The sequence below is a fragment of the Oncorhynchus keta genome, chromosome 34 (genome assembly GCF_023373465.1).
Source record: "Oncorhynchus keta strain PuntledgeMale-10-30-2019 chromosome 34, Oket_V2, whole genome shotgun sequence".
NCBI lineage: Eukaryota > Metazoa > Chordata > Actinopteri > Salmoniformes > Salmonidae > Oncorhynchus > Oncorhynchus keta.
Genome location: NC_068454.1, coordinates 53,241,465 through 53,259,136, shown reverse-complemented (window position 1 = coordinate 53,259,136; position 17,672 = coordinate 53,241,465). Strand labels below are relative to the sequence as shown.

Genomic DNA, 17,672 nt, shown 5'->3' with positions numbered 1-17,672 from the left:
AATTAAGTCATGTGAACTTACTTGTATTGAGTAGGGCCAAGAGTTTTTCCTAATAAAAAAATAAAAACATGAAAAAACTTCAGGCCCTTAGTTTTTCCTGAAGAACATGCAGAAAATGCAACAGGAGTCAACCAAGTATGGTTGTTCTGAAATTCTACATATTCACTCATTTATTTGCAGTACATTAGATAGATGTAAATGGGGCTTGATTTAACCCTGTGTGTTGTGTCGCTCCCTGCAGGTGGAGGCAGTCAGCATATCAGTGCAGGACTCCAGTGTTCTGGTCCAGAGGAGCACCCTGGACCTGATCCTCTTCTGCTTCCCATTTCACATGAGTCAGGTAAGGACAGATATGCTCAACTGTCAGCACTGCTCAGCACACAAGACCGCAGTCACAGCACTTTTGGGAACTGGCCATTCTTGATGATGAGGCTATCTGACATCTAGTTAGAGGGAAAGAGAGCATGCAGTGACTCAGAGGATGCTTGTTTGGCTGTTCACCTCTCTATTCAATCATCGAAGCACAATGTGCCTCAGAGCCCAAACAGCCCAAATGATGGCATCCTTTCTTCTAAGTCAGAACTCATCTGAAATCTCCTATTATTTCCTTATTTTTGTTGTGTGTGTTGCTGTTCCAGGCCACCCGTCCAGACATGATTCGGATCCTCTCTGCAGCGCTGCACGTGGTTCTGAGGAGGGACATGTCACTCAACCGTAGACTATACGCCTGGCTGCTGGGTAAAAGACGCATTCATGCACATGCAAGGGTTTCCGTTAGCCGGTAATAGCCGGCTGTTGGCAGACACATTTTTTTTTGATAATCCGATTAATAAAATTGACGCCGGCCAATTGTCCAGGAGAAGAAGAAGACGAAAAAATCCCATTGTGAAATAATGCTTTTTAGCCTATTCATTGATGGAAATACCAGTCTATGTAAATACATTTCACTGGTCATGCTTATCGGTCTATAAGTTAATTTACATAATTTAGTGGATTTAAATTTGCGCGTGTTCAATATATTTGTTATTTGTCACATTCGTACAGCATATAGACACAGCCTTTCAGTGGAGAATCTGTCAGACAGTGCGATAGCTGCTGCTACATCATCTCAAACAGCAAAGGCATAGCCAGTGGAAGGCAGGCTTCATCAGTGTGTCACACCAATTTGCAATGCGTTGTGTCAAGTTGGCTGGATGTCGTTTGGCTGGTGGACCATTCTTGATACTCGCAGGAAACTGTTGAGTGTGAAAAACCCAGCATCATTGCAGTCCTTGACACAAACCGGTACACCTGGCACCTACCATCATACCCTGTTCAAAGGCACTGCAGTCTTTTGTCTTGCCCATTCACCCTCTGAATGGCACACACACAATCTGTGTCTCAAGGCTTAACAATCCTTCTTTAACCGGTCTCCTCCCCTTCATCTACACTGATTGAAGTGGATTTAACAAGTGACATCAATAAGGAATCAGCCTTCACCTGGATTCACCTGGTTAGTCTGTCACAGAAAGAGCAGGTATTTTCAACTTTCTTTCGTTGTCCAGTAGCCAAAGGCACAATCCTAGTCATATTAGCAACCCATGCTAAGAGGCTGCATATCAGATCTCCTCTCTCCCTGTCACATGAAACCACTAGAATGTGCGTTGAGCTTTCGACCACTGTGTTTTCCCACTAATTGCGTAATGTAACAAACATTCACGCTTAACCTGCTGCCTTGTGCGCATTGCTGCGCTTATAATGTGAAGAAATAATAGTTGATCAACATTTTAAGCTCAAAGTTCTGATCTTTTGCATCGGAATCTTTGCTTTTTAACTTATTTATTTTTTAAATGTAGGTCTACTGGTTATATGAATTTAGGCTCTATTGTCCCACAACAGTCCCAGCTCTCGTTTGGGAATAGGTTATTTCTTTCTCGCACAGAACGACAAGATGACCAATAGAATAGGTCAACTTTTCTACTTTGGAGGGGATAGTAGATTGACATAGGCTAGTGATTTGGCTGTTTGTCACTCGCTCGCCTTGTTGGCTGAGGAAAAGTGAATATGGACAGTTATTCTAACATCTTCAAAGTGCACATCAGAATTGCATGTTATTTTTTATTTTTTTAATGTATTTATTTCACCTTTTAATTTAACCAGGTAGGCCAGTTGAGAACAAGTTCTCATTTACAACTGCGACCTGGCCAAGATAAAGCAAAGCAGTGCGACAAAAACAACAGAGTTACACATAAACAAACGTAAGGTCAATAACACAATAGAAAACAAATGTAGAAAAATCTATGTACAGTGTGGGAGGTAGGCAATAGAAGAGTAGGGAGGTAGGCAATAAATAGGCCCTAGAGGTGAAAATAATGACAATTTAGCATTAATACTGGAGTGATAGATGTGCAAGTAATAATATGGGGAAGAGGTAGTTGGGTGTGCTATTTACAGATTAGCTGTGTAGAGGTACAGTGATCGGTAAGCTGCTCTGACAGCTGATCCTTAAAGTTAGAGAGGGATATATAAGACTCCAGCTTCAGTGATTTTGGAAATTCGTTCCAGTCATTGGCAGCAGAGAACTGTAAGGAAAGGCGGCCAAAGTACGTTTTGGCTTTGGGGATGATCAGTGCAATATACCTGTTGGAGCACGTGCTACGGGTGGGTGTTGCTATGGTGTCCTGTGAGTTGAGCTAAGGCGGGGCTTTACCTAGCAAAGACCTGTAGGCAGTGGGTTTGGCGACGCATATGTGGTGAGGGCCAGCCGACTAGAGCATACAGGTCGCAGTGGTGGGTAGTACTTGGGGCTTTGATGAAAAAGCGGATGGTACTGTGATAGACTACATACAGTTTGCTGAGTAGAGTGTTGGAGGCTATTTTGTAGATGACATCGCCGAAGTCAAGGATCGGTAGGATAGTCCGTTTTTCAAGAGTATGTTTGGTGGCATGAGTGAAGGATGCTTTGTTCCGAAATAGGAAGCCAATTCTAGATTTAATTTTGGATTGGATATGCTTAATGTGAGTCTGGAAGGAGAATTTACAGTCTAACCAGACACCTAGATATTTGTAGTTGTCCACATATTCTAGGTCAGAACCCTCCAGAGTGTAGTGATGCTAGTTGGGCAGGAGGGTGCAGGCAGCAATCGGTTGAAGAGCATGTACTTAGTTTTACTAGCATTTAAAAGCAGTTGGAGGCCACTGAAGGAGTGTTGTATAACGTTGAAGCCTTTTTGGAGGTTTGTTAGCACAGTGTCCAAAGAAGGGCCAGATGTATACAGAATGGTGTCGTCTGCGTAGAGGTGGATCAGAGAATCACCAGCAGCAAGAGCGTCATCATTGATATATACAGAGAAAAGAGTCTGCCCGAGAATTGAACCCTGTGGCACCCCCATAGGAGACTGCTAGAGGTCCAGACAACAGGCCCTCCAATTTGACACACTGAAATCTATCTGAAAAGTACTTGGTGAACCAGGTGAGGCAGTCATTTGAGAAGCCAAGGCTATTGATTCTGCCGAAACAATGCAGTGATTGACAGAGTCGAAAGCCTTGGCCAGGTCAATGAAGACAGCTTCACAGTACTGTCTTTTATCGATGGCGGTTATGATATCGTTTAGGACCGTGAGCATGGCTGAGGTACACCCATGACCAGCTTGGTAACCAGATTGCATAGTGATAGGAATTTTATGAATAATGACTAAACAATATCTATATTTAAATAATGGGGCGGCAGGGTAGTGGTTAGAGTGTTGGACTAGTAACCGAAAGGTTGTAAGTTCAAATCCCCGAGCTGACAAGGTACAAATCTGTGGTTCTGCCCCTGAACAGGCAGTTAACCCACTGTTCCTTGGCCGTCATTGAAAATAAGAATTTGTTCTTAACTGACTTGCCTAGTTAAATAAAGGTTAAAAAAAATATATATATAACTATAACTAATTAAACTCTACCCTGTTTTACAATATCTGATTAATAATGTTAATTCATAAGGAATAGATTATGTAGCATGAACAAGGAGTAATTAAATATAATAAACACCATTCCAACTTAGTTGGAGAGGTATGTGTGGTGTGTTTGAAGTAAGCAAAGGAGATCATTAGTACCCACTCAGCTATAACTCTGTGGCTGTTAAATAAGACAGCGAGAGCCTCTCCAGGTTTTCTGTTTCTGGAACTGTCTACTAAGTAATGGTAGATAATGGTGAGACTTTAGAAGTTAATCTTGATATAGTGTGTGTCAGGATTGTGCACTAGTGGGTTGGAATAAACTTTTGAACCTGCTTTGTTTTGGTCGAGAGGAGGAGATTCATTCTATAACCAATGATGTCATATTTTGTATATAAACTGTTGTTCTTGGTTCTATGGCAGCGCGCTCCGAGAATAAATACTATTATCTAATTTTGATAAGACTGGTCCCTGTCTATTTTATGCAAATAAGAATCTTACAAATTCTTAGAAACAGACAAGTGATTTTAATTAATGAACACATATAGGAATTATGAAATTCCGTTGACATATAGTGGAGAAGGTACGGTGGGATTCGAAATGGTTGGTGATCTGTTTATTAACTTGGATTTTTAGAAAGGCAGGGCAGGAAAGATATAGCTCTATAACAGTTTGGGTCTAGAGTGTCTCCCCCTTTGAAGAGGGGGATGAGCGCTGCAGCTTTCCAATCTTTGGGGATCTCAGACGATATGAGATGTTGAATAGGCTAGTAATAGCAACAAATTCTGTCAGATCATTTTTAGAAAGAGAGGGTCCTGATTGTCTAGCCCAGCTGATTTGTAGGGATCCAGATTTTGCAGCTCTTTCAGAACATCAGCTGTCTGTATTTCGGTGAAGAAGAAGCGGGGGGGGCAAGTTGCTGCAGGGGGTGCTGAGATGTTGGCCAGGGTAGGGGTAGCCAGGTGGAAAGCATGGCCAGCCGTGGAAAAATGCTTATTGTAGTTATCGATTATCGTAGATTTATCGGTGGTGACAGTGTTTCCTATCCTCAGTGCAGTGGGCAGCTGGGAGGAGGTGCTCTTATTCTCCATGGACTTTACAGTGTTCCAAAACCTTTTGGAATTAGTGCTACAGGAAGCAAATTTCTGTTTGAAAAATCTAGCCTTAGCTTTCCTAACTGACTGAGTATATTGGTTCCTGACCTCCCTGAAAAGTTTCATATCGCGGGGGCTATTCGATGCTAAAAGGATGTTTTTGTGCTGGTCAAGGGCAGTCAAGTCTGGGGTGAATATGAATTACCATAATCAAAATGTGATTTATGTCATTCTGATCACCGTGGGTGGAAGCCCTAATCAGGTCATGCACCCAATGCATATTGGTCCAGTATATTTCCGGTAAATTAAAGTGCTGCCGGTCAAAAGTCCGGCGCCACATTTTCATAATGGGAACCCTGGTACACATGCACAAACAAGCACATGCACACATACATACCACTGCATGCGTTCTGTACAACTTCGTACAGTTGAGCTGTTGGACTTTACCTGTTGGAATGATCATCTGGCCATATGTCTTGTGCAGTAACATGTCTTGTTGTCATATATCCCAGTGCTTATTTCCCTACTTTGTTTTGTCTTATTTGCTTCTTACTCGCTGTGGATTTAAAAAAAAAATGCTGGTAAGTGTCTACTTGGCTGAGCAGGGCTCATGTTTTTACACTCAGAAAAGCTTGATTGTTTGCTGAATGACTGGTAACTCAATCTCACCCCACCCTCTTCTCCCTTGTCTTTTGTCGTCGTGTGTGTGTGTGTGTGTGTGTGTGTGTGTGTACTGTACTGTACTGTACTCCTAGGCTTTGACAACAATGGTGTGAGGACAGGCCCTCGCAGCTCTCGACAGAGCAACCCTGAGGACCACGCTACCCACTATTTCAATACCTACTCCAAAGACATGCTGGTCCAGGTATGCCTTGAACGCACAAAAACCCACCCACCTACACACTCACACACAGTTATTTGCATAAATTATTATTTTCAAAAACCTCAAAGTTTGAGTGGGTCTTCTGAAAGGGAACAAGGTAAATGCCTTACATTTTTCAGCAGGTGAAATTCAGACCCCTACTGCTCCCCCTCTGTGCCCCATTTCAATCTCTAAACTACCCCCCCCACCACCACCTACACACACACACACACACACACCCTTAGGGGTTTGCCTGTAGCCCCCTTCTTCCACACCCCTCCTAATCCCAGGGGCCTTCCCTTTGAAGCTCTCCCAAACTCTGCTCCATGCCTGGGCCACGATCACACACTCACACACTATTCCCCCTTGTAATGCAATGTCACGCTCCAACAGCATTGGCCCATATGACGGCGGGGACCGACATGTGATGTGTCCTGTTACTCCAGGGGTTGGGACAGACAGACCAGGGCTTTAATTTGTTCATCTGCCATCTGCTCATGGACACTTGTTGGGTCTCCCCCCGCTGGGAAATGGGGCTACTGCAGGGGACCGCCTGTTCCGTGGGCCCCATCCGCTTCTGTGTTAGACGAGGCGTGTGAAACACACACACACACTGAAGGGCAGAAAGAAGACTTGCTGTGGAAAATGTCCTCCGGCCCTAACCCAAAAATGTAATCTCAACCAGAAACTATATCGCTAACCATGTTCTGCAGTCTTGTCTCGGGAGTTGCTTTGGTCGTTCAGTTTTTTTTTTTGAATGCGGTTTGATCCAGAAGTTTTGACCGTGTGTGTGCAGGCAATGGTGGGGATCCTGCAAGGGAAGGCCCGAGGTGGGGAGGAGGAGAGCGTCCTGATGCATGACCTCAAGCCTTTCCGCATTCTCATCAGCCTGCTGGACAAACCTGAACTCGGTACGGTATCTTACTACATCAGATCAATGCAGTGAATATCATTCATGTCACTGTTACACACTGAATAGAACACACACAACATTTTGGTCATAGTGACCCACATATCACTACTGGTCTGTGTTCAGTAGGGAACATCATAGCAAAACATTTCACAACGGACAACTAAAATTAGCACTTATTGGACAAATCCAGGTAGTCACTCCCCGTTTCAGTCCATTTCCTTCCATTTGGTGCCTAATGACCCTCTTTCCCTGTGACTGTTCCAGATACATTTGTAAATGGACATGATCAGTGACTGATTTGTAATCCTGTGTGTTCCAGGACCAGCCATCCTGGAGGACGTTCTGATCGAGGTGTTCAGGACATTACACACACAGTGCCGAGCAGAGCTGGACCTGCAGAACCACCACCCGTTCAGCAAGGACCATGCTCATCTCAGCAGGTTTGTGTGTGTGGTGTGGTGTGTGTGTGTGTGTAAAAAAAAAAAAAAGCCAAAGCTTTAATAACCATTGTAAGCTAAGGGTCGCATTGATCGTTTCCCTCAGCAAACTGCGAGAGAACAAGAAAACTGCAGAGCTTATCAAAACGGCCAATCTCCTCTTCAACTCTTTTGAGCCATACTACATGTGGGACTACATCAGTCGCTGGTTGGAGGACTGCTGCAGGTCTGTGTGCATGTGCTGCTCCATGTGTGTATGCTGACATAGTAAGATTGCGAGATGGAACCCGAGTCGGTGTCCATTAGGCCACATCGTAGCAAAATGTTTTGCAACAGGCAATAAATTTAAGCATTTCTTATTGGACAAGTTTTACCCTGTTTTTTTTTTTTTTTGCGGGATGAACACCATCCTGTTTTGTGTTTGTAAATGGGAGAACTGAGTTTGACGTAAATGGGTCACTCTGTCCATCTTGCAGGAAGGCAGAAAATGGACCAGGGAATGCTGGGAGCACGGATTCCTCAGGGCTCTCATTGGTGGAGTTCTGTCAGCTGGTGGACTTCCTACTGGACATTGTGTCCTTGGTGAGACACACACACTTCTCACCCCGCCTTCCTTTCTCACTTGTACTATAGTCTCTCAAAACAGAACAACAGCCATTGAAATATCAGCACTCATACAATAGAATATTTACTAATTATAGGTCTGTTTCTGAATGTGAGTGCTCATGGCAATCCCTTTATTGTGTGTGTGTGTGTGTGTGTGTGTGTGTGTGTGTGTGTGTGCGCGTGCAATGTATTAACAGGTTGTAGACCTGCCTGTCTTCTGTGTAATTGCATCTTCTAGTAGAGAGAATGATTCTCTTCATTTCCATTCAGACTAGGTTGGAAAGCCCCTGACACCTGTACTACTGTGCGTGTCTGTGTGCGATTGCTTGTGGCCGTGCGCAGGTGTGCGTGCGTGCAGATGTTTCTGTGCGTGGGTATGTTCTGCACACAGTGTCCTCTGGCCTATGCTCTGCTTGCTCCTGTCTGTTCAATCTGTCTGCTCTCTCTCTCCTTGAAGCCTACTAGAAGCATGAGGGTAATCTGCCAGGTAAAGTACGGCTCTCTCCTGCTTCTTCACCCTTCATCCCGCCTGCCTGGTTTACTATGGCTTGGATAACATTTTAGCAACGTCCCAGCAACATTCCTAAAGCCAAATTTGTATTTCAGTTATTTTTCTTGTTTTGATTATGGTTATTGTACTCCAGAGTGAGTGAAATAGGCCTGTATTATTTGAAATATGGAATTTCTACCTAGACCAATAGAATTTGTATTTTTTGTGGGAATATACTATATATATATTCCTAGTTTGGTGGGGGATGTTGTGAAAATGACATTTCAGCCTGGTGTTTCATTGTCCTGCATGCACAGGATAATATGCTCCCATTGCTCACATATTTTAAGTAGCCTATGGCTTTTTGAACATTTCATGTGAGTTTATTCTTCATTTGCCCATTGTTCTTTTTTCTTTTAGCATTAATTTTGTTAAAGTAAAGAAAATGCCCATTACAATATTCAAGGAAAAGGTACAATGTAAGATGACAATGATTTGAGGAAGCCTGCTCATGATTAAATATTTTAGTGGGGGTTGTATTTTTCAAAGGGTAAAAGCCTCTGATGGCTTTTACTAAAACAATGTGTAATATTGTGTACCATCCTCATATAAATACAATGCTTTCAGAAAGTATTCCCACCCCTTGACTTTTTCCAAATATTTTTTAATTTTTTACAAAGTGAGATAAAAATGGATTTAGTTGTAATTTTTTGTCAACTGTCAACACAAAATACTCATGTCAAAGCCTAATATATATATTTTTAAACGAATATAAAACAATAATACATCTTGATTAGATTCCCTGAGTCAATACTTGTTAGAATCACCTTCGGCAGCGTCTATAGCTGTGAGTCTTTCTTGGTAAGTCTCCAAGAGCTTTGCACACCTGGATTGTACAATATTTCCACCGTATTCTTTTAAAAATTCTTCAAGCTTTGTCAACTTGGTTGGTGATCATTGCTAGACTGCCATTTTCAAGTCTTTCCATAGATCTTCTAGCAGATTTAAGTCAAAACTGTAACTAGGCCTCTCAGGAACATTCAATGTTATCTTGGTCAGCAACTCCAGTGTAGATTTGGCCTTGTGTTTTAGGTTATCGTCCTGCTGAAAGGTGAATTTGTCTTCCAGTGTCCGTTGGAAAGCAGACTGAACCAAGTTTTCCTCAAGGATTTTGCCTGTGCCTGGTTTCTGCTAATTTTTATCCCCAAAGCACTCACTAGTCCATAACATGATGCAGCCGCTACCATACTTGGAAGTATGAAGAGTGGTACTCGCAGATGGGTTTTTGTTGGATTTGCCCCAACATAACGCTTTGTATTCAGGACAAAAAGTTAATTTCTTTGCCACATTTCTTGCAGTATTACAAGTGCCTTATTTAAAACAGGATGCATGCTTTGGAATATTTATGTTTTGTACAAGCTTTAGTATTTTGGATTTATGTTAGTGTTAGAGCCTCACTCAGTTATCTCCTATCACAGCCATTAAACTCTGTAACTGTTTTGAAATCACCATTGGGCATTGGCAACTGATTTGGAAAGAGCATCTGTATCTTTGTAGTGAGTGTAAAATGAATAACTGACACCATTCTCAAAGGGATATTCGAATGTCAACTTTTTTATTTTCTGGGCAAACCATTGGAAAGCCTCCCTGGTCTTTGTGGTTGAATCTGTGCACGAAATTCACTGCTGGACTGAAGGACAGATAATTGTATGATAACTGTACAGAGATGGGGGGTAGTCGTTTAAAAAGCATGTTAAACACTTATTGCACACAGTGAGTCCAGTCAACTTATGTGACTTGTTAAACATATTTTTACGCCTACATTTATTTACGCTTGCCATAACAAGTAGGTTGAATACTTATTGACTCAAGATATTTCAGCTTTTCGTTTTTAACCCATTTGTAAACATTTCTAAAATCAGACTGCACCAGGCTTTCCTCTTGGATTTTGCCTGTGCTTAGCCATATTCCATTTATTTGTATTAACAAAAATACTTCCCTCGTCCTAGCCAGTGACACAATCTCAATGCAGGCTGTAACACAACACAATGTGGGAAAAGGGGTGTGAATACCTTCTGAAGGCGCTATACATTTGAAGTCCTACAAGCACCTGCTTAGTACTGTTAGAAAGGTAAGAACGGTTGGATTCTTGTAAAGAGAAACAGCGTGACGACTACAGAGCCCGAGATGCAGCAGGCAACAATAAAAAAGAAAAGAAAAATGTACCTTTTTTTTGCCTTGCCTCCATTTTTTGTCTTGATGGAAGGATATACAGTGCCTTCAGAAAGTATTTATACCCCTTGACTTATTCCACATTTTGTTGTTTACAGCCTGAATTTAAAATGGATTAAAAAAAAATGTTCTCACCCATTTACACACAATACCCCATAATGACAAAGTGAAAACATGTTCATAGAATGTGTTGCAAATTTATTGAAAATGAAATGCAGAAATATATCCCATTGACATAAGTATTCAGACACATTTGAGTTTTTTTTTGCATTCTGTTATACAACTGACTAGGTGTCCCCCTTTCACTCATTGGACGTGGTACTGGGGTCCAAAACAACCACAGATTATTTCTCTAATGTGTAGACTTATTTTAAAGAATCGAGAGACTAACCACAGCGTTGTGCCGATAACTAATAATAATAAACATCTAATATAGATTCGGAATTTGATTTTAATTACTTCAATCTCCAACAAGAGCTTTCTCAGACATACTTGATGCTGACGATTTATTTTATTACATTTATTTGACAGGGACTATTCACAATTTTAAACACAAATCAAGTAATGTGATGCATTGACCAGATTAATCTAGGCATCTAATTTCCATCACCAGGCGAGTGGCGACTCCCCTATTCTCCAGAGCCCTCTCACCCTCTTCCTCCTCCCTTCAGGAGACCTACATAGAGATCCAGACGGAGCACCTTCCCCAGCTGCTGCTGCGCATGGTTTGTGCCCTGACCTCTCACCTCCCGGCCCTGGGCCTTGGGGAGCTCACCCACTGCCTGCGCCTCTGCTCCAAGATCCTCAGCAAGGTGCAGCCCCCCTTGGTGTCCCCCCTGTCCCTGCCCACGGGCCCCCTCGCCTCCACAGCCTCTGCTAAGGAGGAGAAACGGGTAAGAAGTACTGAGATGGTGCCCCAGCCCGGGACACCTATACGAGTTAGATTAACCTTGGTTGTTACAGCCAGAGCATATTCTATAGCTTTTGTTGTTTATATGTGAGTTTTTTTTTTTATCATTGTATGCATATGTAGAATGTATGTAAAATAGATGCTTAGATTTATGATGAATCAATATTTTCTGCAGACATTTCCCAGGTAATAAGGATCATCTTTTGGCTACCTTTTCATGACAACCAACTGTCTAACTGTCTATCCAGATTTACGCTTTTAACCCAGTTCCAGTTGATCCCGTAAAGCTTTTGGTGGTGATGAATGAGCTTCAATCATGCTTCAATCTGAAAGCATCCTGTTGTCATCCTAGTTCTTCCCTGCCTTAACACAGTTTGCTTTAGCGTATTGTCTCTGAGCGTTTGGTTGATCATAAAAGAAAACGGTTCCTTTTTTATCTCTGAACAGTATGTGAAATCCATGCGAAGGTTAAATAGTTTTTGCCTTTTGTCTTTGTCCAGCGGAGATGAAATGGAACCAAATTATGTTCAAAAGCAAACATACTTCCCCCTACACACCCACGTTCATTGATTCTCACTTTGAAAATTAAAACTTTGTCCATCTGTCAGCTCCAAACTGATGACTGACTACCTTTGGTAGTACACGAATGTCACTTCTTTCACTTCCTGCCAAATAAAGCCATCAGAGCAGGGCTCCTCAGTTTGGTCTGCTTCCCTCGCCCTCAAAAACATAAACAACCATCCAAGGCCCTCATGGTGTTCCCTGGTCCCTGAGCTGGCCCCCACCCTTCTACCCCCTCAATTTGGCTGGGTGGTCCCCGCTCCAGGACTGGAGGGAAGCTGGAGCACTGTCCCTCCCTCTCTCCCCAGACAGAGGTGTTAGAAGCTTGGATCAGTCTACTTTCTCCGCCCCCCTGTCTGTTACCTGGCGGTCTGGTAGTGTTTCAGTGCTCAGTAAGGCTTGACTAAAAGCTGACAGAATCCTAGGCTGGAGGTAGAGGCCTGGGAGAGGTGCAGGGGAGGGGAGCACATAGAGACACACACAAGTGGTAACTAACAAACAGCTGAGCCTCTCTTTCTCTCTGAGGAGGATCAGCCCACCCGATGGCTTCCCCTTGGGTCTGTTTGCTCCATTGGTGTGGAAGGCTTCCCTCTCTCCCTTCCTCCTGTTCTCCAGCTACCCTCCTGGGGACATTTACAGGACGTAGTTTGCCATCTGAGTCCTGGCGCCAGAATGTGTAGCCTCAGCCCGCTACACTGCATGCTGAGAATGCCCTGGAGCTTTCTTGTGGCATGGCAATGTGGGAGTGGGGCTGTCTGTCGATCTGTCCTAAGCTGGCTGGCATGATGCAGGGAGGGAGCTGTATGTAGGGTGTAGTAGAGGAGTCCATTCAGTTTGGGGCATCAGCTGTGCACTTCCCTGTCTGCTGTGGGTGCCCAAGGTGGAGGGAGGGGGGTCTGTCAGGGAGTGCTTAGAAATCCTCTCCCTCCTAGTCTCCTGAGAGATCTGCACTCTTATGATGCACTTTGGTCCCCGCTGGCCATCCTAATACAGGGGTACTCTTTTCGGTTTCCAGATTTTTTAAGATGGACACCTTTTGTTTCCACTCCTGATATGTATTGTTACTGTCTGTGTTTGATTCTCTTCTCCTTTCTCCTCTCTTCTTCCTGCTCTCTCTCCCCAGCCCCTGCCTGCTACTCTGGAGCTCCCCACTGGTGAGGTGTTTGAGATAGGGGAGAACCCCAACAGCAGTCGCTCCTCCGAGAGTGGCTTCACAGACTTTGTCCAGTACCAGGCCTCTGAGGAACCAGCACCTACTCAGCCTTCCCTCAAGACGGGCTGCAGCAGCTCCCTCCCAGCCTCCCAGAACAAGCCGCAGGACAAGCCCGTCATGCAGTGCTGCCTGGAGCACTTCCAGCACTTCCTCTCTCGCCTGGTCACCCTTTACATCACCCCGGGGATGGTAGAGGGACCTGGGGGCGAGAGGAGCGATGTGGTGCGAGCGGAACCAGAGGGCGGTGCCCAGCACAACGGCCGTGACGTGGTTGAGGTCCCGGGGCAAAGGGAGTGTCTGGCGGCTTTTACCGCTGCCTGCCAGCTCTTCCTGGAGTGCTCCAGCTTCCCCGTCTACATCGCCGAGGGCAACCTCAAGTCAACGCCTCCGCCTAAGGAGCAGACTGGTAAGACAGACGGACAGTCTGACCACGTTTTAGTTACAATACCGGCTCTGTGCAGATTAACAGATTTCCACTATGGCTGGAGAAGCGGTTAACTACATTCCATTTTGATATGATAATCCCATACCCTTCTCCATATGTTAAGCATATCTACTTTGTGTTAGATGAGCACATCTGGACTATAGCTATTTACTGTTGTATGTCTTCTCCCTTTTTCTCAATACGGTATCGTTTCTATTCTCTCCTGCAGACAGCGAGCAGATGTGTCCTGCCGTGTGGCTGCAGACCCTGATGGACGCCTGCTGCCTGGCCAGTGACTTCAGCGTCCAGGCCGTGGCCATCTCCCTGGTCATGGACCTGGTGGGCCTCACCCAGTCTGTCGCCATGGTCACCGCCGAGGGCAGCATCGCCGGCGGTAACCCCGACTCCACCCAGCCCATGAGCCCCAGCCAGGGCCGCGTTGCTGTGGTGATCAGGCCACCACTCACGCAGGGAATCCTGAAGTACATCGCAGAGAAGACGGACTTCTTCAAGGTAAGTCACAGGGAGGAAATGTGTGGCTTATTTGCATCTGATATGGTTGAGATGCTTAGAGGTGGTTCAGTACAGAGGACACAGAGTGTAGCTCAGCATGATAAATGGAAGAAACTTTCTCTTTGTCATTGCTCACCATGGTAAATGGTCAAATGATAAATGGTAGAAAGGTATGTTGATAAGTACATTTTTCAACATGATACATGGTAGAAATGTATGTTGATAAGTATGACACATCTTGGAAGCTTTAGGTCTCTGGTAGAAATGTATGTTGATAAATACATTTTTCAGCATGATAAATGGTAGAAATGTATGTTGATAAATACATTTTTCAGCATGATAAATGGTAGAAATGTATGTTGATAAATACATTTTTCAGCATGATAAATGGTAGAAATGTATGTTGATAAATACATTTTTCAGCATGATAAATGGTAGAAATGTATGTTGATAAATACATTTTTCAGCATGATAAATGGTAGAAATGTATGTTGATAAATACATTTTTCAGCATGATAAATGGTAGAAATGTATGTTGATAAATACATTTTTCAGCATGATAAATGGTAGAAACGTATGTTGATAAATACATTTTTCAGCATGATAAATGGTAGAAACGTATGTTGATAAATACATTTTTCAGCATGATAAATGGTAATAAACCTATCCTAAGAAATCTCTCACCATGACACAAGCTTTAGGTCTCTCTGTAACACGACCTCCCTCCTCCTTCCCCCTCACCTCTCCAGAGTGTGGCCCTTATCCTCTGGGGACAGTTGGGGGAGGGGGCCCCTCAGCACCACCAGCGCAGCGTGGAGCTCTTCTACCAGCTCCACAACCTGGTGCCCTCCTCCAGCACCTGTGAGGACGTCATCAGCCAGCAGCTCATGCACAGAGACAAGGTTGGTCTGCCCAGTACATGTGCAGTCAGACACATAGGAACACACACAGCTTCACGGTATGCTTGTAAGAGTCCTGTATGCCTGAAGGAATATGCTCCGACACACACGTCATCTAAAGACTTCTGTGTGTTTTCTCAGAAAATCCGTCTCGAGGCCCATGTGAAGTTCTCTGTGCTTTGGCATCTGACCAGAGACTTGAACATCACCAAGTCTTCCCCTTTCAACCGTACCTTTGACAGGTAGGCCTTCCCTCTCTATTGACTTGCCACTGTAAAAGTTTGGTTTTGTCCCTTGTTTTATCAAGTGTGGACAAAACAGCTGCTCATATATTAATGTGATACATGTCTCATACTCTTTTTCTGTCTCTCGCATACACACACACACACACACACACACACACACACACACACACACACACATACCTTTCGGAGGCTACAGATGTTTTTGTGAGAGGACCGATTTTCGGGATGTCTAATGGTCCGACAAATGCCACTGTTGCTGACATTGGATGGATTGAGATGCAGCCCATGCTAAAAACATGTCTCTACCATAATCTGACCCTATTTTGATAGGGATCTTTTTTAAATGAGGTTACTTAGATTGACGCTCAGTGGATTATTAATATACGCCATGACAATAAATCCATGAAGAAACATATGAATGGAATGTGTCTCAGAAGAACTGAATAGCATAGAATGGCAGCCTAGGCTGTAGACTAGTTCATTGAGCAGACAAGATATGCTTAATTCCCATACCATTATATTATTTTAGAGTTATACGAATATATTTGATCTTAGCCAGAATAAAATAGAAAGGACATTTTCCCCAAACGATTATTGAGCTGAGTGCGTACATGGAGGTCCTGTACGGTTGATTTATAGTTATTTGGCAACTTTAACTGTGAATGATTGTTTTTGACTTAGAATGGTGCCATTATCAGCTAGGCAGGAACAGGGGAAAAAAGACAAGTAATCCGTATGCACTCTAATAGTGTAAATAGGATATGGAGGATGCGCTTTCCCATGCTTCCTTTTTCAATCATGCCGGGTAGGCTACTCCGGTTGTAGGCTACAGCGGGATTGCATGTACAAATTTGTGGGCTTATAAGAATGTCTTTCACTCCACGCATTAACCAGCTCAAACTACGTATGCCAGACTCCAACCCTGTCCTTGCAAGCTACCCAGTGCTTAATTTGGTAACGGACAGTAGCCCACTTAAGCCACAACATCGAAAACCAAGTGAAATCTATTCGGGAACATCGCTAGTAAACCCCCAGCCCCCTTTGCCCTCAGAATAGCCTCAATTCGTTGGGACTCAAGTGTTGACACAAGGTGTCAAGCGTTCCACAGGGATGCTGGCCCATGTTGAATCCAATGCTTCCCACAGTTGTCAAGTTGTCTGGATGTCCTTTGGCTGGTGGACCGTTCTCAATCCGAACGGGAAGCTGTTGAGTGTGTGAACCCCAGCAGCGTTGCAATTCTTGACACAAACCGGTGCGCCTGGCACCTACTAACATACGCCGTTAGAAGGCACTTAAATCTTTTGTTGATGGAGTGTCAGAGGGGGCAGGCCTGACAGTCAGGAGAATAGACCTTCCAGTGACAGATGACAGGAGAGATTGGAGTGTTGGTAATGATGAGACCGGGGTGTACAGCGCCTGTACGGTGCAGCAGTAGATATTTTATTATCTTTCAAGAGGAACAGAACAGCTGCTCAGTATTTTAGAGTGAGATATAAACGTCACTGTCTGAGGTCAACCGCATAGGGGCATTTATATACACAAGATGTTTAGAAAACTCAGTGTCTTGCCCATTCACCCTCTGAATAGCACACATACACAATCCATGGCTCTATTGCCTTGAGTCTTAATACTCCTTCTTTAACCGGTGCCCTCCCCTTCATCTACACTGATTTGAACTGGATTTAACAAGTGACATCAATAAGGGATCATGGATTTACCTGGTCAGTCTGTCATGGAAAAAGCAGGTGTCCTTAATGTTTTGTACACTCAGTGTATGTATAAGCTTTAAGATAGCCTTAGGCAGAGCTATATGTATTTTATAACAGCACAATCATTATTTTAATTGAGGCTTTTTTGGGGGGCTTGCGTTCATATATATGTACATTCTTATTAATTCCGTTACACTTGTGTGGTAGTTGTGAAATTGTTAGATTACTTGTTAGATATTACTGCACTGTCGGAACTAGAAGCACAAGCATTTCGCTACACTCGCAATAACTTCTGCCAACCATGTGTATGTGACGAATAAGATTTGATTTATAGGCTTATACATATGCATGAGCTCTAATATGCGCATGTGACGTCTTAAATGCTTTGAATTAATAATCAGCTGTCAATTTGTTGCGGCTTTGAAACAAGATCCATGACTACCATGTTTTCCCACTCAGTTTCAACCTGTTGTTTAATTTCTTTCTTCGAATTGATTGATCACAATGAGGTCAACCATTGTACCCTAATGCTGAGTTTTACAAGCATGATTACTCCCAAACACCCACCCAAAATAATTTGACCGCCATTGATGAAGATGAATGAACTTCCGCCATCACCACTTTCAGATTGTTATAATTCAGTCTTG

At 43.6% G+C, this 17,672-nt stretch overlaps 1 protein-coding gene across 5 annotated transcripts in view; it reads left to right on the top strand.

Moving 5' to 3' along the window:
• LOC118367278 (protein dopey-1-like) overlaps positions 1 to 17,672 on the top strand; it is a 38,850-nt gene that overhangs the window by 3,446 nt on the left and 17,732 nt on the right. For 4 of the 5 annotated variants that reach the window (XR_008090310.1, XM_052494074.1, XM_052494075.1 and 1 more), the window contains exons 6-18: positions 242 to 340; positions 639 to 738; positions 5,767 to 5,876; positions 6,670 to 6,784; positions 7,106 to 7,226; positions 7,330 to 7,449; positions 7,700 to 7,805; positions 8,287 to 8,316; positions 11,223 to 11,444; positions 13,146 to 13,641; positions 13,889 to 14,172; positions 14,922 to 15,074; positions 15,213 to 15,313. Coding sequence is in view for 4 of the 5 variants with exons in the window: in XM_052494074.1 (XP_052350034.1) it covers positions 242 to 340; positions 639 to 738; positions 5,767 to 5,876; positions 6,670 to 6,784; positions 7,106 to 7,226; positions 7,330 to 7,449; positions 7,700 to 7,805; positions 8,287 to 8,316; positions 11,223 to 11,444; positions 13,146 to 13,641; positions 13,889 to 14,172; positions 14,922 to 15,074; positions 15,213 to 15,313 (2,057 nt within the window). In the remaining variant the exon portion in view is untranslated. The remainder of the gene's footprint in view (positions 1 to 241; positions 341 to 638; positions 739 to 5,766; positions 5,877 to 6,669; positions 6,785 to 7,105; positions 7,227 to 7,329; positions 7,450 to 7,699; positions 7,806 to 8,286; positions 8,317 to 11,222; positions 11,445 to 13,145; positions 13,642 to 13,888; positions 14,173 to 14,921; positions 15,075 to 15,212; positions 15,314 to 17,672) is intronic. The other variant, XM_052494076.1, reaches the window with a different exon arrangement.